The 25408-nt window shown below is 40.0% G+C and overlaps 1 protein-coding gene across 1 annotated transcript in view; it reads left to right on the top strand.

Moving 5' to 3' along the window:
* The first annotated feature begins 9203 nt into the window (after positions 1-9203).
* Positions 9204-25408, top strand: part of LOC126259911 (cell growth-regulating nucleolar protein) — a 65063-nt gene continuing 48858 nt past the window's right edge. The window contains exons 1-2 of the mRNA XM_049957001.1: positions 9204-9479; positions 16939-17065. Coding sequence (XP_049812958.1) covers positions 16941-17065 — 125 coding nt within the window. The 5' untranslated portion in view covers positions 9204-9479; positions 16939-16940. The remainder of the gene's footprint in view (positions 9480-16938; positions 17066-25408) is intronic.

Below are 25408 nucleotides of genomic sequence, written 5' to 3' on the forward strand. Positions count from 1 at the left end.
TACACCCAGTAATATTCATATGAGCATTTCGTAATGCACTGCTACGTAACTGACAACAAAAGTCAACTTGGCGCCTTGACCTGGGCTGCAGATATAGCAGACTGATGTCAAATGTATGACCAGTTCCAGCAGCCCTTTTTGGACAAAATTTGCTCGACAACCGTTCAGGAGCGATTATGGCGTTTGACCCACAACCATTCAGTAGCAAACGCAGATGATTAGGAAAATACACTGATGGTAAGATGTCGTAACATCAAGAGGGAGCAGTGCAACATAAACGACAGCTGGTAGGCGGGTTTCTACATCTGAAATATGATGTCTATTCAAATTTCGCTACAGTGGCATGACAGTGATCCTGCTAGGCTCACTATGAGGATGCAAATCAGGTTTGCTTTAAATACACATTGTGACCAGAATAAGATTTTCACTCTGCAGCAGAGTGTGCGCTGGTATGGAACTTCCTGGTAGATTAAAACTGTGTGCCCGACCGAGACTCGAACTCGGGACCTTTGCCTTTCGCGGGCAAGTGCTCTACCAGATACTGGTAGAAGTAAAGCTGTGAGTACCGGGCGTGAGTCGTGTTTCGGTGGCTCAGATGGTAGAGCACTTGCCCGCGAAAGGCAAAGGTCCTGAGTTCGAGTCTCGGTCGGGCACACAGTTTTAATCTGCCAGGAAGTTTCACACGTTGTGGCGATTGTGAGCGTTATTTAGCTTTGAGACTGGACGTTGTGAGCTGATGTTAGTCAAGAAGGCTTTTAAGGCGAGAAAGATGCCATTATCAACATCTCAGAGATTGTAAGAGGGCATGTAATAGGGCTGCGAGACGCTGGGTGTTCCTTCCGCGATACTGCAGAAAAACTTGGAAAGTAGCCTCTGTGCATGACTGGTGGCTGCGGTGGTCACAAGGATGTAAACTCGCAACAAGACTGCATTGTACTGCATCTGCAGCAATAATACGATCAGCGTTTCGCACCACAGTAACACAAAGAGCTGTTACAAATTGGTTACTTCAAGGACAACTCCGAGCCAAACACCATTTAGCTTGCATTCCAATGAGCGCAAACCATCGCCATTTGCAACTTCAGTGGTGTCAAGCTAGAGCTCATTGGAGGGCAGGGTGGTGGTGTGTCGTTTTTTCTGACAAAAGCTAGTTCTGCCTCGGCGCCAGTGATGGCCGTGTGTTGGTTAGAAGGAGGCCAGCTGAGTGCCTGCAACCTATCTGTCTGCCTGATTTTGGGGTGCAATTTTGTATGACAACAGGAGCACTTTCTTGGTTATCCCACACACCCTGATTGCAAATTTGTACGTCAATCTGGTGATTCGACCTGTTGTGCTGCCTTTGATTAATAACATCCCAGGGGGTGTTTTCCAACAGGATAACGCTCGCCCAATACCACTGTTGTAACCCAACATACTCTACCGAGTGTCGACATGTTGCCTTGGCTCAGTCAATCACGAGATCTGTCTCTAATCATTAAACGACAACTCCAGTGTCATCCACAAACAGCATTAACTGTCCCTGTATTGACCGACCAATTGCATCAGGCATGGAACTCCATGCCTGGCACTGACGTCTGGCACCTATAGAAGATAATGGATGTGTGTATGCATGCTTGCATTCAACATGCTGGCGGTTACACTGGTTATTAATCTACAAGAATTTCACGTTTGCGATGGCTTAACTTGTGCTTACATTAACCTGTTAGCTTGCAATCTTAACCAGTTAGTATGTTAGCCTAGACAAATGTGTTCCAGAAATTTCATTACTCTACATTAAATATTTTTCGATGTTGCAATTTTTTTGTCAATGAATTTTGAAAGATATATTAACAAATCATGATATTGGAGCAAACCTATATCCCATGTGGATGTACTCAAAAGTATGAAAGGACTATTGTCATCTCAAGTTCGAGAAAATCTAGTCACTATACCGGAGACAGACCTGGAATGCTTTCTTTCCATATTGGACTCTTCTGATTCGATTTATGAAGACAGTCGAGACCAAGCAATCAACTCGGCTGTGCAACTGAATTTCCAAAGTAATGGAAATGCGCAATAACAACAACAATAATAGCCACGGTTGGCATCTATGCGCTGCCACAAAACTATACTTACAGAAACAATAACTGTCAAAGAAACAAGCATTACCAGAGAAAAGGAGATAACAGATATAGTACTGGGTACCAATATTCACCCGCTCACAATAATCTAAACTGGTTAAACCAGTGGTGAAGCAATATTAATAATAGGCAAAGAAATAATGAAACATGTAATGCGTACAAGCCAATGAATACTGGAGCAATGCAAATCAGGGAGGTTAGGCAAGTGGATGAACTTTTCCACAGCAACCAAGTCACAATCTGGCGCAGTGTAGAACACACAGTACATATAGTCGGGAATTACAGAATGAGATTTTCCCTCTGCAGCGGAGTGTGCGCTGATATGAAACATTCCTGGCAGGTTAAAAGGACCGAGATTCGAATTCGGGACCTTTGCCTTTCGCGGGCAAAGATTCCGAGTTCGAATCTCGGTCCTGTACACAGTTTTAATCTGCCAGGAAAGTTTCATAGTCGAGGTTGTTGTTAATAGTAACGCTGTTCCACCGCCGCCGACGGAAAACTCCGATTGTTACATAAGCCCCTCTCCCCCTCCACCCCCCTTACCCATCAACAACCGATAGGAGAAGTGGGACATGCGAAATGAACAAATACTTTTTATGAGGTACTACCAGGATAAATATGTAAGAGATCAGTTGTATTCTGCTGAGTCGTGCAATGGTGGAGAGGCAGTTGAATTGTTGCAGCTATAATAAATGCAAACATATCTGTATACATTATTCGTGAGATTGGTACTTTGGCATATGTAATGTTAGTTAGTTTATTCAAAGACACCAAAAGAAATTAGGTGTGCCTAATCTACCTGTGGAAAATTGTATAAATCTAACAGTAATGGGTAACAAATCACAAGTAGTGGAAACACAAGCACATATACTTATTGTGACAAATGATATTGTACTGAAGTATGACTTTCTTATTGTCATGTGTATAAGGCGGAAGTGTACCTACATCAAACATATTGTCATTCTTCATATACTATCAAATGCTAAAAGGGAAGCAGTATGTAAAGAAATAGAGAGAGTGATAAATCGGGAAATATTTGAACCTTCACAGTCTCCATCTTGTAGCCCTTTTATGGCAATTCTGAAACCTATTGGCGATGTCCTCCTAGGTTTAGACGCCAGAGAAATCAGCAAGCTCATTTCCCAGTTAGGACAAAGCCATGAAATTTAGACGAGTAATTGTTGAAATTGCACAATATAAAGTACTTAATTAGTATAGATTTACGTGTCTCATGCTGGAGATAGCACTTCATTCTGATAGCAGGAAGTACACAGCATTCTTTTGCACAGATAGAAGTTACCAATTTAATGCACTTTGGGTTAAATGTTAGAGTGGGAATATTCATAGAAGCCCTAGATTTAGTGTTGGGCCCAGAGATGCTAAGTAGACTGACTGTGCTTGTGGATGACCTATTCGTTGCCACAACATAGAAAGAACACCAGGAATTGAGCAAGGTATTAGAAAGATTCAAAGAGTATACTGATACAGTAAACTTAGAAAAGTCTGAGTTCGAACGTCAGAAAATTACATATTTAGGTTACATTATTTCCTCAGAGGGAATAATACCAGATAAAATAAAAAACCAATGAAAAATTTTTCAGCTCCCCAAAATAAAAGACAGTTCAAAACATTCTTATACTTGATGTCGTTTTTGAGAAAGTTCATGTAAAATCTATTACTAACTAATGATGCTCTATTAAAACTATTGAGGAAGAACAATACATGGTTGGGGACAGCACAATGCCAAAAACATTTTGGCGAAATTAAAGAGGCCCTAGTCAGTGCTAAACTGTTATATCATCCTCGTATGATCCAAGAGTTTTGTCTCAGCACAGAGGCATCAATGCAGGGAGTGGGGCCATGCCTATTTAAAATCAGAAAAACTGATGAAAATCTGGCATATCTGTGATTAGTTTCGCAAGTAGAACTCTGACAGAATGTGAAAGTTCTGATTCTGTAACAGAGTTGGGGGCCTTGGCAGCCATTTGGTTGTTTAGAAAATGTCAGTGCTATTTATAGGGTAAACACATAAAATTGTTTGATGATCAGCAAACCCTGTTCTTTTTACTAGCCTGCAAATTGTTACACAGGCTTATTCCCCGTTTTTCTTGGAAGAATTCAGCTTTGAGACACTATGCATAAAAGTGGAGCAGAATATTATAACAGATGCACTGTCACGATTACTATAAGGTTTACAATAATTCAGTGAGTTGACAGAACAAACTTCCGATTTTTGCATTTTCTTTATATACCATGACACCCATCAACCATACTACTTAACGATGTATCGAAATATGAGTAAAATACAGGAAGAAGATTCACACTGGTGGAACATAAAGTGGACACTACAAGAAGATTATGGTGAACAACTGGGTAAGTATTAAAATCTGCACCAAGGAGTGTTGTTTCAACTTCACATATCAGAGTTGTCCCAATGGTGCACCTTGACGACTTTATCAAATACACCCACCAAACTTGGGCCTCTATGAGGTATCAAACTGCACAGACAAGATCGTTTTGTAATTATTTTCCTAATGTCCAACACAGGGTACACATTGTCACAAGAAAATATATTATTTGTTAAAAGGAGAAACGCACAAATCGATCTAGTTTAACAGAACTCCATCCAGTTATTTCTATTAAACCACTGGTGTTGCTGTCACTAGACACAGTTGGCCCCCTACGACAAGCAAGGGGCGGGGTAAGATATATAGGGTGCTCCATTGATAGTGACTGTGTGCTATGTATGCTGCTCGGTATCCTGGACGACATCATCCAAGTGTCCGGACCGTTCGCCGGATAGTTACCTTATTTAAAGAAACAGGAAGTGTTCTGCCACATGTGAAATGTCAACCACGACCTGCAACAAATGATGATGCCCAAGTAGGTGTTTTAGCTGCTGTCGCGGCTAATCCGCACATCAGTAGCAGACAAATTGCGCGACAATCGGGAATCTCAAAAACGTCGGTGTTGGGAATGCTACATCAACATCGAATGCACCCATACCATATTTCTATGCACCAGGCATTGCAGGGCGACGACTTTGAACGTCGTGTACAGTTCTGCCACTGGGCACAAGAGAAATTACGGGATGATGACAGATTTTTTGCACGCGTTCTACACTACTGGCCATTAAAATTGCTACACTACGAAGATGACGTGCTACAGACGCGAAATTTAACCGACAGGAAGAAGATGCTATGCTATGCAAATGATTAGCTTTTCAGAGCATTCACTCAAGGTTGGCGCCGGTGGCGACACCTACAACGTGCTGACACGAGGAAAGTTCCCAACCGATTTCTCATACACACACAGCAGTTGACCGGGGTTGTCTGGTGAAACGTTATTGTGATGCCTCGTGTAAGGAGGAAAATGCGTACCATCACGTTTCCGACTTTGACAAAGGTCGGATTGTAGCCTATCGCGATTGCGGTTTATCGTATCGCGACATTGCTGCTCGCGTTGGTCGAAATCCAATGACTGTTAGCAGAATATGGAATCGGTGGGTTCAGGAGGGTAATACGGAATGCCGTGCTGGATCCCAAAGGCCTCGTATCAGTAGCAGTCGAGATGACAGGCATCTTATCCGCATGGCTGTAACGGATCGAGAAGCCACGTCTCGATCCCTGAGTCAACAGATGGGGACGTTTGGAAGACAACAACCGTCTGCTCGAACAGTTCGACGACGTTTACAACAGCATGGACTATCAGCTCAGAGACCATAGCTGCGGTTACCCTTGACGCTGCATCACAGACAGGAGCACCTGCAATGGTGTACTCGACGACGAACCTGAGTGCACGAATGGCAAGACGTCATTTTCTTCGGATGAATCCAGGTTCTGTTTACAGCATCATGATGGTCGCATCCGTGTTTGGCGACATCGCGGTGAACGCACAATGGAAGCGCGTATTCGTCATCGCCATACTGGCGTATCACCCAGCGTGATGGTATGGGGTGCCATTGGTTACACGTATGGGTCACCTCTTGTTGTCCTTGACGGCACTTTGAACAGTGAACGTTACATTTCAGATTTATTACGACCCGTAGCTCTACTCTTCATTCGATCCCTGCGAAACCCTACATTTCAGCAGGATAATGCACGACCGCATGTTGCAGGTCCTGTACGGGCCTTTCTGGATACAGAAAATGTATGACTGCTGCCCTGGCCATCACATTCTCCAAATCTCTCACCAATTGAAAACATCTGGTCAATGGTGGCCGAGCAACTGGCTCGTCACAATACGCCCGTCACTACTCGTGATGAACTGTGGTACGGTGTTGAAGCTGCATGGGCAGCTGCACCTATACACGCCATCCAAGATCTGTTCGACTCAATGCCCAGGCGTATCAAGGCCGTTATTACGGCTAGAGGTGGTTGGTATGGATACTGATTTCTCAGGATCTATGCACCCAAATTGCGTGAAAATGTAATCACATGTCAGTTCTAGTATAATATATTTGTCCAATGAATACCCATTTATCATCTGCATTTCTTCTTGGTGTAACAATTTTAGTGGCCAGTAGTGTATTTAGCGACGAAGCGTCACTCACCAACAGCGGTAACGTAAACCGGCATGATATGCACTACTGGGCAACGGAAAATCCACGATGGCTGCGACAAGTGGAACATCAGCGACCATGGCGGGTTAATGTATGGTGCGGCATTGTGAGAGGAAGGATAATTGGCCCCCATTTTATCGATAGCAATCTAAATGGTGCAACGTATGCTGATTTCATACGTAATGTTCTAACGATGTTGCTACAAGATGTTTCACTGCATGACAGAATGGCGATGTACTTCCAACATGATGGATGTCCTGCACATAGCTCGCGTGCGGTTGACTGGGTATTGAATAGCATATTTCATGACAGGTGGATTTGTCGTCGAAGCACCATACCATGGCCCGAACGTTAACCGGATTTGACGTCCCGATTTCTTTCTGTGGGTAAAGTTGAAGGATATTTGCTATCGTGATACACCGACAACGCCTGACAACATGCGTCAGCGCATTGTCAATGCATGTGCGAACATTACGGAAGGCGAACTACTCGCTGTTGAGAGGAATGTCCAAATGCATTGAGGTTGACGGACATCATTTTGATAATTTATTGCATTAATGTGGTACTTACAGGTAATCACGCTGTAACACCATGCATTCTGAGAAATGATAAGTTCACAAAGGTACATGTATCACATTGGAACAACCGAAATAAAATGTTCAAATTTACCTACGTTCTGTATTTTAATTTAAAAAACCTACCTGTTACCAGCTGTTCGCCTAAAATTGTGAGCCATATTTTTCCGACTATTTCATCGCCGTCGATCTCAAAGCGAAAAAAGTGGTCCAACTAAAGCATTCATACTTCTTTACGTACTACACGAACATGTAATAAGAAATGGGGGTTCCCATTTAAAAAAAAAAAAAACGCAGTTGATATTCGTTTGACCTATGGCAGCGCCATCTAGCGGGCCAACCATAGTGCCACCTGATTTCCCCCTTCCAACTAGACAAGTTTCGTTCCTTGCAGTTTTTTCGTTTGATGCTTATTTCGTGAGATATTTGGCCCGGTCACGATCAATGGACCACACTGTATAATTGCATTATAAGATGTTTTTACTAAGTAGCTTCGCTTATATGTAGTTCAAACAGTGCCTTCCGCACATCTTATCAGAAGGATTACAAATGATTATTTACCAAGAGTTAGTAAAACAATAACAATATTGACTGATAACGTTTCCAACTTTACAAACAGTGAGTGGAGAGATTTTTTTTGAAAGAACAACAGATAAAACACATCCTTCTTTCACAGTTCCACCCAGAAGCAGGTCCAGTAGAGTGATTATTTAAATAATAGCATTCATTAGCACATATACTGTTAACAAACAAAGTGGATGAAATATTTGGCCCCATTTCAGCAAACAGTAAACAAAATTCCACATGCCTCCACATAATTCACACTGACTGAATTGAAGTTCAGAAAGACTGAAATTGATGAATAGCTCAAACCACTACCACAAGTGCCCCAAAATGAAATACTGTTAGAAGTAAAGGTCAGGCTGGTATTAACAACCCTTAATGCATGAGCATAAAAAGAAAACAAACGCTAATATATGCAGAATAGTCGACATCTCACACCCTCGATGATATCCTTTAGGTGAACCCAATTCAGGAAATATACAGGGACTATACTCACACAAAGACATAAAGAAGTTTATGCGATAAAGCCAACTGGGATAGCACAAAAAGCTTACTAAATAAGACTAACTGGGGATATTGAACATACACAGAAAAGGGCAGCACGACTGGTCACAGGTTTATTTGATCAGTGGGAGAATGTCACAGAGGTTCAGAAGGACCTGAACTGGAAGACTCTTGAAGATAAAAGTGAACCATCCCAAGAACGTACATCAACTTTGTTCTAAGAACTGGCTTTAAATGATGAGTCTAGGAATATACTACAAACTCCTATGTATCGCTCACATAGGGATCGTGAGGATAAGATTAGAATAATTACTTCATGCACAGAGGAATTCAAACAATCATTCTTCCCCTGCTCCAAGCATGCATGGAACGGGAAGAAACGCTAATAACTGGTACAATGTTCACACCGACTGCCATGCGCCTCATTGCGGTTTGTAGAGTATTGATGTAGCTGTAGACTGATCTGAATTTGTACAGAAATCAGGTGGAACTAATATATTATTTAATAACGTTAGTCATATATGCACGTCGGTTGCATAAGTTTTACTTATAAATCAGTGGAGCACAAGCATTTGGCAACCAATAAATCCTTTAGGTTCCTCTTAAACTTAACCTTATTAGTGGTTAAATTTTTTGTGGCTGCTGGCATGTTATTGAAAATGAGTGTTTCTGTTTAATGGGTACCTCTCTGGACAAAAGTATGGACTTCAAACAGCGAGGAGAAGCGTTCAGTCAACCAATCTTCCCCCACTCTTAAATGTAACGTGAATATACATTAATAAGTTGTACAATGGAAAGTAGCCCCTCCAAATCCTTCACGTTGGTTTAGTGTTTAGATTTGGTACAGGCTTCGAATGTGTGTAGTCTCATCTAGTGGCTGTTGCTGATGGTCATTAAGTTAAACTACTTTTAATTTTTCTGTATCGCTAACTCGTATGACAGTGAATAAGTAGGGTCCTTTCATAATTTTGATAAAAGGTGTGGAGTTGGGTGCATTCATTTGCAAGTTTCCAATGGCTGTGTAATCACTTTTAATAGATACATCCGGTGAAAGCCTGAATTCTATCTTTCACCGTTGATAGCTTTGGCGAAGCGCAATATTTGTTGTGGTGAACACACGTGGTGTTCGGAGGAAGACCGTACACAATTGAGAAAGTGAGTACTGCTTGAAATCCGTGAAAGTTTTTAGAAGTTCTCAATTTACATTGTTTCGAAAAATTTATTTCTCTTTGATACGTTTTCCATCATCAAATTTCAGGCCAAAGTGGAACTGGACTACGGTTGCTATGCTCAGGGTTCTTCAGTTGCTTTTTAAGCAGATTATTTATTCAGTGTTGTAACTCTGTCATTAACACACAAAGAATCATTTTCACCCCGAGTACTGTACCAAGTAAGCGAGCATAAACTGTTGTTTGAGTGAAAGTGCTAAACGCGGGTCGACGATTGTGTGAGCGCTGCAGTATATTAGTTTTCAAGGCTAAAAACACGTACAAAAATCGGAGATGTATATACATATATTGGTACCTTGTTTTTACGGGGATTGGCGGCCGAACGGTTCTAGGTGCTTCAGTCTGGAACCTCGCGACTGCTAAGGTCGCAGGTTCGAATCCTGCCTTGGGCATGGATGTGTGTGATGTCCTTAGGTTAGTTAGGTTTAAGTAGCTCTAAGTTCTAGGAGGCTGATGGCCTCAGATTTAAGTCCCATAGTGCTCAGAGACACAGGCATTTTTTAATTTTTTTTACGGGGATTGAAGTATCGCTATACTGCTAGTTGACTTCATTACACTTACGTGTGTTTTTTCTCAAGTGGCCATTCGGCAGCGTGAGTTTGTAAGAATGGAAAATTTGATCTGAATTTGTACAGAAATCAAGTGGAACTAATATATTATTTAATAACGTTAGTCATATATGCACGTCGGTTGCATAAGTTTCACTTATAAATCAGTGGAGCACAAGCATTTGACAACCAATAAATCCTTTAGGTTCCTCTTAAACTTAACCTTATTAGTGGTTAAATTTTTTGTGGCTGCTGGCACGTTATTGAAAATGAGTGTTTCTGTTTAATGGGTACCTCTCTGGACCAACATACTCTACCGAGTGTCGACATGTTGCCTTGGCCCAGTCAATCACGAGATCTGTCTCTAATCATTAAACGACAGGCTACCTATCTGTCGACCCATGTTACCATCAAGTAGTATGGTGACTATAACATCATACTCAAATAATTTTATTATTATAGTCACTACAGGTAAATGTTATAACTTTTCCATTAACAAGCCCATTGGCAATTTCCTCTACTCTTCAGGCTCTTCCAGATCCGAGTTAATGCTTTATCTTTAGTGGTGTTAGGTCTTCGTGCTATAACAGTTTCTCTCTGAAGGGTGCATCACTTCTGCTCTCCTACTTTCCCTGTAGACTTGACACTCACTCTGTAAAAAACGCTTTTTTTGGGCACTGATCCACCAATCAAATACACAGCAATTGTGACCAAGCTGTGGCTTGTGTTGCCAGGCAACCCCAGCATCCTTCATAGCATTCCACTAGTTCCCTCTAAAATCGTTCTGCACACCAACAGAGCTGGATAGTATTCCAAAAATGCTTCAGTCATACTTTAGTTTTAACATTTTTGATATGTGACAAAATAGGTTATAATTGTTTTTTATTTATGTCTTCATGTCATTGTAGCTTTTGATGGTGGTTTCAGGTTAATGGCTTTAGGTTGCAGTCTGGAGCATGTCTCTGTGCCTAACATTTCTTCTCATAGGCCGTATGCTGGAGATGTCCTCAGAGGCTGTAAAGATGTAGTTAGTAAATTACCAGACTTAAACAAGCTTAGAAAGCCCAAATGTTTGTATGTAACGAACAATGATCAAAACGTGACCACATCCAACTGCTGCAAAAGGCCGCGGATTTAAGGAGCTTGTACTGCAGAAGTGTTAGTGTTGCTTGGTTTATTTTCCACAACGGCTCTTTCTGTTCTAGTTGTTTTTAACTTTTTTGGCCTCGGTACATCCTATTATAGTAGGCCTAATGACTGGAGCTTGATAAACTTTTTTTATATTTTCCAATTGATGACTAGAGTATTATCAAATTAATCATCGTTTCTCTCTCGTTGATGTTTGCCATATGGTTAAGGAAATGCATTGAATCTACAATGAATTGACTATGTCCACTTCCATTTTGCCTATGAATTTGAATTTTAAATCTACTGAACCATGTAAAAATCTATCAAATGTACATTCTCTTCAGATTTCTTATCCAGCTTTCTTTTCATCGGTAGTTTCCACTTTGTTCCTCATTCAGACATTGTCATGTTTTGTTGCCTTTTCAATGCTGTCTTGCTTAATTCTCCTCCCTGTTTGTATTTGACTGACTACTGGCCAAAATTATGATAGTGGACATGCTGTTGGAATAAGCAGGCCCCTTAGATTTGTCGTGGTGCCCTTAAATCAATTAAGGTGAAAGCCAGAATTGTTTCATTGAAGAAAATACTGCCAGTTTTCTTGTATATCCTTGTGGAGTGGAATCTCACACTTCTGCAATGCCAAATAACTTGCTAACAAATAGATACAAGCTTTTCAAGTATTATTTACACAAACAGTCCTCAAGAAGTCCAAAGAATCGCGTTAAAGCAATTCAGAAACAAACATCCCACACAGAGAGCATAACCGTGTACTCCAATATGTACTCTTCAAATACATCACCACCTAGTTATCACACACAGCACAATTGTCATTTTTTTGGTGGACATCAAACTATAATCAGGTCAACTATAGTTTGTGGTACATCCACCTGCTTTGACCCATGCCAATGAACACAAACAAAAATAAAAATGACACAGTAACGTCTACTCCTAAAGTAAAATGAAACTAACAGGACAACCGCAGAACATTGGGGGTATAGGGCTGGGACAAGCTAAATATACAACAAGAACAAAGCACCACACCATCCCAAAAGAAATAATTTAAAAACATAAATTACAACAGTCAGCTATGCAAACAAAACCAATGGTTATCCCTGATCTGAACCACTGGAAATCTCACCAACCTCACGTTGTTGCCACAAACGAGACACCTAACATGTACTGCAATATCATCACCCATCTGAGATTGTAATGATACACTTGTGGACTTCACTGTCATATTCAAACTTAACTAAAAAAGCAATAAAAGATTAGTCTTCTTTCCGCACCGCAAACACTAAACCAATCGGACCTAACAACTTTTCGCACAACAAACACCAAGCTAATCAGACATAACAAGCCAAACACTCAAACAAAAAACGTTAATAACCCACTGAAAACACATCCACAACCTACATTATCTCACCAACTACTGAAACTGAAAACCACATTAGCAGATGAACCCAATAGCACACATTAAACTCAGCACATCCACCACCAGAGGGCATTATCAAATACAACATGGCATCTACAGACATAACCGACTCAAAAAAACTCTGCGCTGTAGTGACATCACACACCACGACACTATTATGTCACAGGTCATAGCTGACGGGTGGCATTAGGTGCTTCTGTTGACCTGTTATTTTGATGTTGGTAGTTACGGACAATAGATTCGTTTTTGGGTTTGGAATTATTAGTGTAGAGTATTGTTTATGAATGGAGATGTAATTTTATGTTTTGTTTTTTTGTTTGTTGTCTATGACACTGAAGTTTACGAGAAGGTATCTGCATGCTACATTGGTGGGGGTGGGCGGGGGGGGGGGGGGGTGACATGTTGCACTTGATTTACTTCCTACAGTTATTTGGTTTAATTTTGGGGAAGGTGTGAGATTGATGAAAGTTACTTCCTCTCAAACCAGATACTGGTGGTCGTCGACAGGACAACATATAGCATTCTATTGGGTTTCCTGATTTGAGAAGTGTATGTTGTGAGACTTATGGGGATGTGTGTCAGCTGATTTCGGTCGATAAGTATGTTTTTAAGGTTTTACTTTTTTATTGTAGAATGTAAGATATGTGTGTTTATGTGCAATATTAGGGTTAACAGAAACGTCTGATTCCACCTGTCTTCTATGACCAATGACATCACCAATATGGCGGAAACAACCATTCACAACAACCCCCATATCGCGACTATGCCGTCATAACATAAACATGAAAACAAACACAAAATTAGATCGAAAAACCATCAAATACATATTCCTCCAAAAATATAATGAAACTAATGGGACAAGCTAGGGAAATTGGAGGTTTTTGGGTGGGGACAAACTAAAAATAAACACACACCACTAAACCAAACGACAAAAACTATGAAATAAAATGATCACAACTTTGCCAAAATCAACCAAATACAATATCCACTCGAATCAAACACTTCCCTTGACCTGTATAGGTCAACAGCAACTACTGATACCAAATCGTGAAACCCAAAACTACAACCATGTCCATCATCACTACCTCAAAAAGCACAACAAACCAACAAAATTAGAATCGAACACTTCGCTTGACCTGTTATCCTTATGACATCTCCACATATAGCCGTCCCTGATTCAAGACACCGGAACTTTAGTAAGCCTCATTTCTTCACAACACACTGAACACTTCACAGCTTCAGCCAACAGGCCGAATAGCTGAAGAAATTTTATTAGAGACAATGCACTGCCCTCAATCATCACCGACAACCGAAAACTGTTGACCTTGTCAGTCTTATCCACACCTACCAAAGACATAAACAAAGTGATTTACCACAATTCACACATGACAAACAGAAAAAAAACTGCAATAAAATTGACATAACAAAACCAAAATCGTTAACTCGCTGAAAAATATTCCGCTGAAAGCAGTCGCCACCGATACCACACACATGCAATGCTACCACGAAAATGAACTCCATATGCCACATAACACGCTAACCATAAACACACCACCAGAGAGAACCACCAACCACAACAATACACCACCTATAAACACGCAGCACACGCAAACTAAACCAAAAACATGACCTAACACACAAAACACAACACATACACACACCACTAGAGAGCACCACCGATCATATCAAAATGACACATACAAACACGCCACTCTCACAAACTAAACTCCGCGCTGTCATGATGTCACACACCACAAGAGCCTTAAGTCACGGGTCAAAGCTGACGGGTGGAATCGGACGCTTCGATTAACCCCATAATTGCATGTTTTTTGTAGTACATTGAAGTTGATGTTAACAAAGTTTTTGATATAATTTTAGGTTGCGTTGTTAGTTGTTGGTAAATGCATTGCTGGAGGAAAAAAAAAACTTGGAAAGATGACTTTGATTTTGATCAGATGGTGGCATATGCCAGCCACCTGGTCAATAGTAGATATACTGATAATGATTTCAACATTGTCTGCCAACACAGAGTGTAATGGCATAGCTACCAGAGTGCCATCTGTATCTACCTTTTAATAGGGAATGCTCACTGTGAGAAGGCTGAGTTTGGTGCAGATGTGTGCAGTAAGCAGGCTTCCATGCCACGGGGATGCACTCGTGTATCCTACAGCCAACTAAGCGATTTTGAAAGGAGTCAAATCATGGCCTTCCAAGTGGCAGGATGGCTCTTTCGGTGAATTGCTATCCAAGTTGGATATGCTGAATCAGTTGTGCAACAATGCTAGTATCGGTTGTCACATGGACATTGTCACAAACAGATGTCCACACAACACAGTCACCCGCTAGGATCATCGTGTTGTAAGGGCAGCAATGACTGGTAGTACAGCTACCACACCATAGATACGGGGGCATGTAAGCCCACATGTGTCAACACAAATTGTTGCGAACTAATTATTAGCAGTGTGACTACGGGCCTGCTCACCTCTAGCCCATCTTCCACTCATGCCACAGTACAGACGTGCACGGCTAGACTGGTGCCGTCAGACGATCACTGGGAAAATGGTTTGTCATGCTGTGGTCTTCAGCTACAAAAGCAGATTCCACCTGCATGCAAGTGGTGGTCATTGGCATGCACAACATAGACCTGGTGAGTGCTGTCTTGTAGAGTGCATCCGTCCAAGGCACACTGGCCCCCATCGCTGGCCTTATGTTTGGGGTGTGACAAGCTACAACTGTTGTTCATTTTTTGTTTCTAGATGTGGCATTAACTGGTACTTGGTACGTGCAGAATGTTGCTGTCCCGTTATTTTGCTCTTCTTCTTGCAACACGAAGGTGATGTGTTTATGCAACCAGAAAATGCTTGCCTGCATACTGCCTATGAAGCTCAACGTGCTCTGCAAAACATGCAATGGCTTCTCTGGTCAGCACAGTCTTCATACTCCAATTGATCACATGTGGGGTTTGATGAGATAAGAAGTGACTTGTCAACCAACAGCTCTTACAGAACTACATGAACAGGTCAAGGGAGCATGGCGAAATGTATCCCAGAGCAGTATTTGCCATTTGTACAATCAGCGAGATGCCAGTCAGTGCCTGCTTTGCCACCACATACTAATATTGACCCGTGCTGAAACACCCATATCTGTTATCTATGAACCACTTGTGTTATAGATTTGTAAATGATATAATTTCATGTATGCGCTGCTGCAACAATTAATCTTGACTGAATTGGAAACCTTAAAATGGTGTACTATTCCCACCTTCACCCCAGCAGTGTATTAGGGTTGTGGTTGGTAGGTGTCATTGAGTTTGTTTTACCTATATCGGTGAGGTTAGGATTTTGGTATGGTTATAGGCTATCGCTGAGTTTTGGTTTTATGGTTTGGTGGACTTTGTCTTAGCTATATAAGTCAAGTGACGTGTTAAATACCAGATTGGTAGAGTTGTGTGCGATTTTGTAGTATCGTGTATTTTATTTGAGCTCTATAGATCAAGTGAAATTTTCAGTACCGGTTGTTGGAATTGTGTGGGTTCATGGTATCGTGGGCTCATTTGAATTCTGTATGTCAAGTGAAATTTCCTATACACCACACTCCTCAGTTTAGTGCTGTAATCTTCATTCATTTCTTTGGATTTCTTGTTTGACTCCTATTAGCAGCCTGTGATTTCTAACCATTCTTAATTGTCATATCTATAATCAGTGACTGCAGCTCCATTTGTGTTTTTGGATATCTCTGTTACTGATTGTCACTGTTGGGCCACCTATAGCTATTCTCTCTTATGATTCAGTGAATACCATCCATCTTAACCATACATTACATTTCCCAGTTGTTATTGCACAGTGAAGAAAAACATTACTAAACATGAGCGATAACATTCCCTTCCGTTTGTGTGTCTGCCAGTCCTGTCCTGGTCGCTTCTATTTCATCAGCCACAAACGATCTCTCCTGTTGATTTCAATACCCATTTTATGCTGCTCATGTCCGCCTTAGAACTGACAAAGATAAACCCATAACATAAATTCTTCCGCAGTGATTTTTCTGTCTGATGGAATATACTACCTCATCTTGTCTACTTTTCACATTGTGTATATTTTCTTTTTACTGTCTTATTTGTGTCAATGAAGAGAATGTGATGTTGGTGTATGTACTTCAAAGAATATAGATGCATGTGTGGAAGTTCGTTGAGTTGATCATATGATGCCTGTTCGAACAGTCGGTCATTGATGAAGCTTGTTACATATTCGTCAAAAGTACTAACTGGCTGTTTATTGCAGGGATGGTGTTTTTCATCTGCAGCCACTGTGGTGCATCCTTAAAGAAAAATAAAGTTGAGAAACATTATGCACTTCAGTGTCGTAATGCTCCCCAAGTGTCTTGTATGGATTGCCACAAAGAATTCAGGTATGTTGCCGTGAGGAAAATGTTGTAGCTACTAATATTCAGATGGAGATGCATTAAGGTATGTTTGGTCATTCTAGCATAGGTACTTCGTGACTGACTTTTTTTGTTCACTTTTGTTGCCTTGTAAACAACTTAGCAAATTATTAAATGTCTGCTGCAAACACAGCATTTTAGTGTTTCGTGAAAATGATTGAACAATTCCTGAGTCAAAATTATCATTATCCTCCAGATCTTGCCAGATTTGGGATTGTGGCATACCTGTAAGACTTCAACTTTGCAGCATATGTAGTGTCAGTTAAGGTATCTTCACAATTTTTTTCTTGACTGTTTAGAGTTTCTCTAAGAGAAAGTTGCAGTTCTATACTATAATACATGCCATGTGAGTTTGTCATTGGTGAAATATTTGTTTTGCTTTCAGGACAGCAATTCAAATCCCTGTCAAACCATTCAAATTAAGGTTTTCTTTGGTGTCTTTAAATTGCTTAAGGCAAATGCCAAGATGGTTTCCTTGAAAAGGACAAAAGTGATTTTCTTCTCCATACTTTGCTGTCTGTAATGACCTCTTTGGCAGTGGGATAATTAAACCCTACTCTTTCTTTATTATTGTTAGTTTCAGTATTCGTTTATTTTTTAAATGCGTGTATTTGTGGCCATTTTCTGTACTTTCATACTGTTGTATGATGTAGATAAAGTCAACTCAAACTGTTATTCTTGTTCTTATTATTCTCAGTACAAACAAAAGTTGTTTAAATGGTAATTTTATATTCTCAAGTGCCAGTTGCTTAGAGCTCCTCAGGAGATGAGGTTAACTGGTAGGTATTTCCTCCTTTTACCTCTAGTTCTATCCCACAAGGTGGTGAGGAAATTGGAGGATGGGCAGAGGAGACGGGAGAGATGGTAACCAGTGTGAAATTGCCATCCAATGCACTATGTGTTGGTAGTACTGGTGCTGTAGTAGGAAGTGATAAATTGTAGGAAGAAGTCATTTGATGAAAGACGAGGGATGAATATACATGCCACAAACATAAGCATGTTCTTGGGGAATACTGTTTGTAATTGAACGAGTATATGAAGGTATGCCAAAACAGATTAAATGTTTGGTTGGATAATAACAGACCATAGGAGTGGAAACTTTTTTAATTTTATTAATATAACTGACAATATACTATCAGTTTCATAATGTCTGAAGTTCCTGATAAATCTACATTGCAGATCAAGACTTCAGTCTGGACTCTTCTCTTTCACGGACTTAGCTCTTACCGACATCCAGACAAATTTCGTCACCTGTCCTCTCTGGGTTGTGAGTTGTGCCTGGATAACAGAATCGGTCATAATATGGCCCACAAAAAATATGATTCTGGTTTTGAGCCCCAGTCCAGCACACAGTTTTAATTTGCCACAAAGTTCCAAAATAGTGCATAGTTTTGCTGCAGGGTGAAAGATTCATTCTGGCTATTAAAATTATTTTTCATACATAGTTTCTTAAAGCCAACAAATGTTTTTCCTTGTTATGGTTAAGGATATTATTTCGTTCTTAATTTATATGATATAATGCCTGTCAGGGAGTAAATTTTTTCCCACTCTGTGTAGAAATAGCGGTATTCATATTGCCGTGCGCTGTGCTGCATGCAGTGTGGCAGTGTGGAATAGCAGTTAGCATTGCTGGCTGGCTTACTGTGGGTCAACATTTCGAACTTGATCATCTTCAAATATTTATTATTCAGTATGTGTCATTTCTGGAACATTCTTGAAGTTTCTTATGCTAGTAATGTAGGCATATGTAATGTTTGTATAAATAGCATTTTCTGTCCAGGATGCAGTTCTGTATTGTCTGGACTTTGTTAAATTCCTTGAGGAACCTTCTTCCGGATGTGGACTTGATTGAATGTGGTTACGAAGGGACAACATTAAATTGAAATAAATTATGATCAATGGACCTTTCTGTTCCTTTGAAGTAGTTTTAGCCCCTTAGAAACATTCTCCCATTAAGTACAAAGTAATTCTTATTTAGAATCCACTGTCATAATATTTGACATTCGACCCTTGTGCATTCATAAGAAAGTGATAGATTGCAAGAAGAGAGAGGAAAAATGAAGAGAATTGTATGCAAATTTATCAAAAACTGCTGACAGGAAAAAATGCAGTTTCTTTATATACTTCTTTGACATTCTCGCAATTTCTCTTCAAATGAAAGAAGTTGGATACTAGAGGTGGGCAGCATGAACATAAAGCTTGCTCATTACATGTGACATCAGTAGCTGCATGGGAATGGAGTAGCGAGAAACTCGTTGCTAGAGTACAGGACCTCATGAATGAGACGACTCGAGCATACTGGTAGTGGGCGGAAAATTGGCAAAGTGTGTCAATGTCGACTGCCCTGCTGTAGAAATGGTATGTGTGATTAGAACATGTTTAATGAATATCTTGTTTTATTGTCATAATATTTTGGTAGCACTATTGCTTCCAAATGTCACAGTATCTGGAAACAGCTACAATTTTCATTCTTTCCGCTTGTGCCTAGAAGCAAAACTTGTGTCTGCTGTAATAATACTCATTTTCTGAAAATGTCATGACTGTGCTCTGACTATTCCTCAAGATGTGACATAAGATTAATCCTTCACATCCTTCTCTTTAGCACTTGAACATAACCCACTGGACTAACAGTATTGGTTTCAGTCACTATTTGAAATTAAGAATAGTATTGAGAAACAAGTGTTCTGCCAAATACAGCTCCCTATCTCGTTATCTTGCCACTTCAAAGTAGTGAAGCAAATTTTATTAAACTAGAGGGCAAAGACAAAAATATGATGCTACTTATTCCCACAGCTCTTACATGCTGAAAGTTGGACAACTCCTTTGTTAATTAAGAAAAGTTATTAAAATTTTCCAGTGAAATTGAATGAAAGCTTTTTCTAAATCTGTTACTGGAATTTATTTTACATTCCATCTTCTATACCTGAACCTTCAATTGCAGTTTAGCTTTTTAACTGTATATGTAACTGGGGAAATTAAATAAGACAATGAGCAAAAGAAATGCATGTTTACTCATACTTTTAGCATGGCACTGTTCAGAACTATAAGAGGTTTGAAAATAAACTTATGCAGTCTCGTTTCAAGTGATGTAAAAGTAAACAAGTAAAACTGCAGGAAAATCCAAAGCAATGGCTTAGGTACCTGATTCATCTGTTATTCACTTGCACAAATTCCTAACAAAATTAGAAACGATTAGCTGGAAATTTTCCCAGCTGATACTTCCCCAACTTATTCAGTGTCTGTGTAGTAGAATGTAAGTTTTGTCTGCTAATAGCCGTAGAACATCTTTCTTTGCCATCATAATACACTAGACTCTTGCTAATCTGGCCATTCCTGGCACATATGGGTGCCAGATTAGCAGAAGTGCTGGATTATTGAGTGTCTGAACTGTGTTTTATTCATTTATTTTGAAAACATAGGGGATGTAGTGTACTTTACTTTATTACACCGAAGGATACAATTTTAAAACATAGAGGATATATCTTCTGGTAAACCTTCCGGGATGTAAGGTCGTGGTCCATGAAACTCTTCGGCTCCTAACGTTTCGTCCAGAGCTGCGCTGGACATCTTCAGAGGGGTGTTTCTCCTCCGGTGAGTCTTGCCGACTGACGGGTCGGACGTCTGAGAGCGACTTACATATCGTAGAAAGTGGGCGTGACCAGAGTTACATGTGATATGCAGAGATAATCTTTGTCAGAGATAAAACTTAACTATTGATCGTAATCTCGTCACGGATAAAACTGTCTAGCAATTCTGTAGTGCTAATGTCCAAATATCATACACTATGATAGAGGATATACTTTATTAAATCCAAAAATACATTAATTTTCAAATAAAACTTAGTCCTTGAGTGTACAATATAGTGTACATAATTACACAGTTGTATCACTCGCTATGAAACATGTCCCTAATTTTTAACTGTCACAATGACAATACATGACGGTGGCATGCTTTATCACGCAACCACTTTATAAGCATCTCATCAGTACTGCATGTATCTGGTTGTTGCATGATGTACTCCAGGAAGACCTCGGCAGCTTCAGCACCAGCAATGTGAGAAATCTTCATGCTCTCCCCTCCTGTGTCCTCTTCATCATCACTACTTTCTTACATGCTTTTGATTATTTCTTCACCTGTTAAAGTTTGGTCCGTATCACAGTTTTCCTCATTCAGCCACTTAGTAACGCATTATCAATTTCTCCTCCTCCTCTTGGAAGGTTGTGGAACATGTCAGTGTACAAAGTAATTGATGATTCCGAATTGACTGGCTCATCGCTGTCACTCGCTACTGTATCCAACTCTACATCAATGGATGGCCACAATTTTCTCCAGCTCTTCATTATGGTAGTGCTCTCCATTTTATTTCATGCTTCGGCTGCTTGAAAAACAATATCATGTATGTTAATTGCTTTCCACGGCTTCAGCATAGTCTCGATAGTCGTTTTCACTTTCGTTCAACAAGAAGATGAGAAGTGAATGTCGATAATGACTTTTAATTAATTCCAAAATGCCCTGGTCCATGGGCTGAATTAGGGCTGTCACATTGGGTGGGAGAAAGAATGCTTGTATACCATCGGACTTAAGAGAAACATCTGACGAAGGGTGACTGAGAGCTTTGCCAATTATAAGGATAGCTTTCAGTGGAAGCTTTTTCTTCTTCAGCTCTTTTCTCACTGCTGGTACAAACATTTCATAGAACCACCGAGAGAATATTTGTCTACCCATCTGTGCTTTCTTCTGAGTGCAATACTGCACTGGTAGAGTATTTATGTCAGTGTGTTGAAAACAATATGGATGTTGGGATTTTCCAATCATCATAAGTGGCAGTTTATGACTCCCATTTGCATTACAACACACCATTAATGTTACATGCTGTTTCTATTACTTGTAACCACGAGCTTCCTTCTCGTTGTTGGCAGCTAATGTTTTTGAAAGAAGCATCTTGTAAAAGAATCCTGTTTCATCAGCATTATACGAGGCTTCAGCAGTTAAATCTTCTTCCTCCATTATCTTCCGTATCTTGCTTACAAACTCATCAGCATCCTTATAGTTAGCTGAGCCACTTTCCCCAGTGACTGGCAGCTGCCAAATGCCATGTCGTTTTCTCCAGTTTCATAGCTAACCTTCGCTCACTGCTAAGAAGTTACTACCACCAAGTCGTTTGATAAATGCAGTTGCTTTTTCCTTTATAATCGGGTCACTGACTGGAATTCCTTTACTGTGTTGTTGTATGAACCATCTGTAAACAGCTACGTCCAGTTATTCATTTCCACTCTTTCGCATAACCTTCCATTTTCCCAACTCACTATCCATTTGTTGAGTGCTGTCGAACATCATCTATCTTTTTGATGTAATAAATAGTTGCTCGTCCAACATTGAACTCAACAGCAGTGGCTTTCTGTGAAGAACCTCGATTTAACTTCTGTTTCAAGTCTAATGTGACGTGTTTCCCTTTAGAAGACGTGATTCTGAACTGTAAAGAAAGCTACAATTTCAAATACAGTATATAAAGCATTGTTTAAGTAATCATTGTTGCGCAGGGCAATTCATTATGTGTTTTTGGGTATGTGCCGGATTACTGAGAGGCCGGACTACTGAGGGCCGAATTACTGAGAGTGAGAGTGTAGTGTACTGTTACCAACAGCATTTAAGTGTGAATGAGTCTCATGAGTGGCATGAGCACAGTGGAACATGCTGCTCTCTGTGCTTGATGTCTGTCACCAGCTCCTGCCCCATTGCACCTTGGTCTCTTGAGTATGTGATACTGTGGCCACAAGCTTACAAAGGAATCTGCAGTCTGAGAGGAGCGACTCTATTTGATATTCGTAGCTTGGATAAAATAACTTTGCTTGTGACATAGATGGGGGTGAAGGTCGGTACTGTCTAGCACACATGGCCATTCAGTCTATGAACATATACTTGGAGATGATTGTCACTATCTTCATCTGGGGAGGGCATTAGTGGCAGCAGTAGAAGCAGAGGCTAGTCACCACATTGTGTACATAAGTATCAACTTTGATGGTGAATAACATCCATAAGATGAATACTGCAAAGTAACAAATTTCCTAGCAAACAAGGAAAAATTGTGCATTGAGAATACAACGTAGTTTCATGCACAGGGTACGACTAACCCTGAGCAGCCTGAGGGAGTTTACAAATGCTTTTCCATCCTGGTTCAGGCCACTGCTGTGCTGGTCTCCAATCTCTTCCCCGAGAAAATACAATACACAAATAGTTAAATTATGATAGCATGCAGAATGAAGTTTACCCTATTCAGACAGTTTGTGTACATGACATCATACTTTAACTATGACTATTGCAACAGGAAGGCCATTCATTATTAAAGGCGCATGTCCACTAGCAACTTTTGCAAGTTACTCGCATGAGCTGCTTCTGTGGGTTATTTGAGATGGAAATAGCCGCAGCAATTCGACTTCCACAAGTTTTCATCAGTTTGCAGTAGTAGCTTCTGGAAGCTAATGGAAACAATTTCTTGCATCTTGCTGTGAGTACTCTGAAAACTTGCCAGTAGCTGAAAGTTTTTCTCAAACTGGTGTTTCATGCGTTCAGTACTGTACGAAAATGTCAGTATTGAAAAGGAGAATGGCAGCAAGACAGTTCAACCGAAACAAATGTACCAAGGGAATCCATAAACATATATAATTGGCCACTGTCAGCCAAGGCAGTGTGAAATGAATTTACTGATTACTTTGTTTCACCAGAAGGAGAAGTAGAATGGCAGTACACACATCTTTAAATTTTAGCTGATTTTTCAGTATTAACACAAATGTAAATGCATTGCATTTATAAAAAGTAATAAATGCTTTGTGCAAAAATTGGAATAACTGAAAGGTCATTTCTTGGTGATACTGCTTTGCTTCCTGGTTTTGAACAATTTAGTGTACAATAGACAATGTATTTTTGAAAATTGCATATGGCAATCTCAGAATGTTATAATGTGTATGAAGTCCTCTGATTTTATTTCCTTCATTGGTGTTTTTTGACAGTTTAAATATGTGCACCTCTGTACCCATAACTTTACCCAAAAATTTCTTTCTTTTGTAACTTTTTGTTTTTCGTCACGGTTTTACTTCAGTAGTGGTAATAATAATCCGACAACAGTGACAGTTGCTCTGGTTTGTAAGCATAACTCTATATACTTCCACTTGTCTATCACATGAAGCAACTCTAGTGGAGACACTTCTGCAAGTACTTGCAGTAAGTTCCTGAAATTAATTTGCACAATTGACTTGCAAAAGTGAACTCGTGCAAGTTTTTGTTCTAATGTAAACACCTCAGCAAGCACTTGCTGAAGTTACTAGTGGACACACGCCTAAAGGGATAGTTTAGGAATAGTGTGGGGAATATGTACCACTGCAGAGTAGCACCTAAGTGGAATATAAACTTGGTATAACATATCTGGCAATTTGGTGCTGGGTTAAAGAGATTATCCAGAGAATAAATATGATGACTTCAGAAGTAACCATGTAGTTAGACAGTGAGGAGGAAATTTTGCTGAAATGTTTGGCAGGGTGCAGAAGGGGAAGAAATCAAGACTAAGGTCCAGTTATTTATAAGATTACGTAAATTCAGACCTTGTTACTAGATGTCATACATTGAAGGGTGCTGTATTCAATCTTTTAGGTCATATAAATGAGAAAGTGAATAAGATTGATAAGTGAGTCTGCCCCTGTGTTTTATTGCATTGCTCTGTCGTTTACATGCATTAAATGGAATACATTTTTTCCTTACTGGTATTTCAAAATTTCGTGTCATTACTATGTAAGAGAATCCAGGGAATAATATTTTGTATTTTTATGTAGTTTACAAAGAGGTAGTATGTCCATTCACAAAGAAAGAGTCACAAATTTATCTTCTTTTGAACAAGATAATGATTGAAGCAGAAGAAATGAATTAAAATTTGTGCTGCGGCTGAGACTCGAACCTGGGTCTTCATGCTTGCTAGGCAGAAATGCTAACCATTACACCACCACAGCACTATGTCATCATTGCTGCATGAACTACTCAAGTTGAGTGCCCTTCCCAACACAAATTTCAATTCATGTCTTCAGCTTATTTTCCGTTACATTGTCTCCAATGCCGGAGAGCCCTGGCAATAGTGACAATGTAAGGGAAAATAATCTGAAGACATGAATTGCAGTTTGTGTTGGGGAAGGCACTCAACTTATGTTGACTATAGTGCTGTAGTGGTGTAATGGTTAGCATTTCTGCCTAGCAAGCAAGAAGACCCAGGTTTGAGTCCCAGCCACAGCACAAATTTTAATTCATTTCTTCCGCTTTGATCATTAT

Source organism: Schistocerca nitens, chromosome 5 (assembly GCF_023898315.1).
Source record: "Schistocerca nitens isolate TAMUIC-IGC-003100 chromosome 5, iqSchNite1.1, whole genome shotgun sequence".
In the NCBI taxonomy this organism is placed as follows: domain Eukaryota; kingdom Metazoa; phylum Arthropoda; class Insecta; order Orthoptera; family Acrididae; genus Schistocerca; species Schistocerca nitens.